This window comes from Lipotes vexillifer, unplaced genomic scaffold, assembly GCF_000442215.2.
Source record: "Lipotes vexillifer unplaced genomic scaffold, Lipotes_vexillifer_v1.1 scaffold370, whole genome shotgun sequence".
Lineage (NCBI taxonomy): Eukaryota > Metazoa > Chordata > Mammalia > Artiodactyla > Lipotidae > Lipotes > Lipotes vexillifer.
In genome coordinates this window covers 2892484-2895862 of record NW_006772699.1, presented here as the reverse complement: position 1 = coordinate 2895862, position 3379 = coordinate 2892484, and the positions used below count along the sequence as shown (strand labels likewise).

Sequence of the window (3379 nt, the reverse complement as noted above, 5' to 3'; positions counted from 1 at the left end):
GCAACGGGAGAGGCCACCACAGTGAGAGGCCTGCGTAACGGAAAAAAAAAAAAAAAAAAAAAAAAAAAAAAGCTTTTCTGTTAAGCTTAGAAAATGATACAAAAATATAGCTCCTTATACCTAAGAAACTGGGCTATAAAAAGGTGTGCCCAGGATGCTGGGGAGAGCATACTGGGAGAAGGCATTCTTGATGGATCCTCGTGTGGCTAAGAATCCAGATGGGGCATCGTCACCCAGCACCTGGGTCACTGGCCCTGGTGATACTGGGTCTGTCACCACTGACAGTTCTGGGGCCTAGATCAGCCCACTCCCTCTGTCTGAGTGCAGGCAACCGATGGTTGGTCTCCCCACTCTTAGAGGCATCAATGTCCCGCTGTGTGTCTCCTCATCTGGAAGCTCCCATCCTTGTCCCCCCAGGTGCAGCCCTGGTCAGCAGCGTCTCACAGGTCGGTGGACATGAAGTTGGAGGTCTGCTTGCCTTCTTCGGCAGGTTTGCCAGCCAGCTGCGCGGGAGAAGAGAGGATAAAGAGACACAACCCAAAATGGGGTTCTCACGAGCACCAAAGCAGGGCTTCCTGTCCCGCTCACAAGGGCTGCTGAGTTGACCCCTCCCTTAACCCAGTGAGCCTGAGCTGCCGTGACTTTGACTGATGTGACCGGAAAGGCTGTGCCACGCAGTGGTTAGAACACAGGCTTTGCTGTTTCGTGGACCGTGTGAACTTGGGCAAGTCGCTTACCTAACTCTGCGAGCCTGATAAAATCCTCACAGTGGAAGGTCAAATGGGATCATGTTTGGAAAGGGCTTAGCATGGTGCCTGACTCACTGCACGCTCATGGTGAACTTGCAGTTATTACGGCAGCCGAGTTCTGCTTTAATTGCACCCTGAGGATCAAGGTGGTGAAGGTCAGTGGTACCTTCATCTTGAGCAAAGACTGACAAGTAACAATAGGAGACGGGACATGAGAAGTCAGGGCTTGGAAACAAAACTTTTAAATAGTAGGATTCTGTAATATAAGTTGAATAGGAAAGTTCTTCCAAAAGAATTAAAAAGCACTTTTAGCTGCCCAGGTGCAGCAAAGGACAGCTATGGTTTCTCAGGTCCCAGGGGCCCTGCACACCCGGCTGGCACATTCCTGCAGCCCAGCTGGGGTCCATCCTGCTCAGGGCAGCCACCTGGGGACCAAGAGGAGAACTGCACTCTGGGCATTTCTGGCCACCGTCCCCACCTTAGGGGGCCCTGCCCATACCTCCCTGAGGGTGACCACACCGTGCACACGCGCCCCCTATGATGGCATCCACCCAGACGACTTGTCCTTCAAGAAAGGAGAGAAGATGAAAGTCCTGGAGGAGTAAGTGCGCCCAGGCATCCCCCCCCCCCCCCGCCCCGCCGCTTCCTTGCACTGTCTGGGAGCTCACCATCGTCTTGAAGAACTGATTTACTTTCTTCCGCTTCAGCGTCTTCTTGTCACCTTCTGACAGAGGGAGGAAGGTCTGGCTGAGGCGGGGGGATGAGTTGGCCTCTTCCGTCGCGGGCACGCCGGCCACCGAGAGCGTGAGGGCTGCGGGAGAGCCGAGAGCCGCCGTGAGCGGTGGGCGGAGAGAGGGTGACTTCGGGGGGCAGATGGGAGACGCGCGGGGGACAGAGATAGCATCCAGGGAGAACAGGCAGGGGGCCAGGCAGGAGGCGGGAGGATCGAGTACTGCCGTGCCGGGACTGTCGAGCCTGTCCGTCCACTGCGCTGAGGCCTGCCCAGCCCCGCACACAGCAGCCTGCAACGTGACCCGATCGAGGCCTCGTCCAAGGGCTTCTGGGCTGGAAACACGGGTCCATGGTGGGGGAAGGCCCTGGCCGCTGGGGCCCTGACTTCCTCAGGGAACGGGGCCTTTTGCCCAGGTCGGGGAGATCGTGTGGGCTCACTCTTGTCTTCCAACACGGAGAACCCAGAGGTCCCGGAAGGAGAGCATCTCCAACCAAGGTGTCACCTGGTGATTATGGCCCCCAGCTCAGAGTCACACAGACGACTCTGACCCTCGGTTTTGACTTTGGGTACCTGGGGGTAAGAGCACAGACCTCAAGGGCGTTGTGAGGCCCACTGCGAGGACAAGAGTGAAACGGCCGCACGGGGGTGCCCTGCCTGGGGAGGCTGGGCAGTGGTTAGCGGTACAGTTCTAGGGGCCTCCACTACTTAGTGGCTGGGACAGTCAGGAGATTGACATTCTCAGTGCCTCAGTTTCCTCATCCATACAATGGGGCTGGTCACATGATCTACTTCACAGGTTTGTGCTGAGGCTTAAATGAAACAACGAAGGAGGAACATTTGTCACCAAGCACAGAGTGGCGGACACTGGAGACCTGCCACGTGCCAGATGGAGCGCTCTTGGGCAGGCTACATCCCCAGTTAGAGCCCCAGGTCCCCCTCTGTGTATTAGCAAAGGTCATCTGTAAGCTGCAGACCTCCTCACCGGACAATGAATGAGTGATGGGGGAAATGGAGGCATCTGTGCATCAAACACTCTGCAACTGTAAGATGTGGCAGCAATTTCTGTAAGTCCCGGAAATAGCCTTCCAGGCCCCAGAGGGAAACAGGCTGAGAGATCTACCAGGGGCAGACTCCGGATCTCTGGGAGGGCCTGGCTAACTGAGAACCCAGGACCACCTGGTGGGACATACCACATTCCCAGTGGATCCTGAGCTCCAGAGTGACAGCAGGCCTCCACTCCAGCCCTGGTAGGGCCACAAAAGTGGGTGGGTGTGGTGTGGGGAGAGCTCAGAGGACAGGGGGGCTGTGAGCAGAGCCTCTTACCCCCATGGTGCTTAGCTCACTTTGCTATGTAGATACGGTTCCCACCCCCCTCCACCCCCAGACACCTCTATACCCCCCGTGCTGGTGGTGGCAGGGTGCATACCTGGGATGGTGGGCATGGACTGGCTGGCGAAACTCATCTGAGAGAGGATGGATGCCCTGGGGGCGACGGCCACATGCTCCGAAAGGTTGGTATCACTCATGAACTCGTGCTTCCTGGAAAGCTGGATGAATATATCATGCCCACATGTGCATGCAGAGACACAGACACAGACACACACACACACACACACACACACACCCCCCACAGAGGCTTAGCATGAGGCAGTTCTAGGCCCTGAAAAGTCAGCGATAAAGGTTTGCCATGGCTTCTATGGACCCAGCCCCAAGTTCATTTATTCTGTTTTGTGTCACTCTATGCCAGCGTGCCATGCATGGTTGCACAGGTTGTATACTATACAACTCTGCTGTGTGTATGTGGGGTGGGGCGGGGGGGGGGGCGCGAAACATTTAGACTATTGTGTGAATGACGCCCCCTAGAATTGTGAAAACAAGTCTTGTTTCCACCCTTCCA

General features: G+C 56.1%; 1 protein-coding gene across 1 annotated transcript in view; it reads right to left on the bottom strand.

Annotated features, from left to right (window-relative positions):
* Positions 1 to 368: 368 nt before the first annotated feature.
* DOCK2 (dedicator of cytokinesis 2) overlaps positions 369 to 3379 on the bottom strand; it is a 424501-nt gene continuing 421490 nt past the window's right edge. Inside the window, exons 50-52 of the mRNA XM_007447828.1 lie at positions 2909 to 3029; positions 1418 to 1560; positions 369 to 503 (exon numbers count right to left, since the gene is read on the bottom strand). Of these exons, the coding sequence (XP_007447890.1) occupies positions 441 to 503; positions 1418 to 1560; positions 2909 to 3029 (327 nt within the window). The 3' untranslated portion in view covers positions 369 to 440. The remainder of the gene's footprint in view (positions 504 to 1417; positions 1561 to 2908; positions 3030 to 3379) is intronic.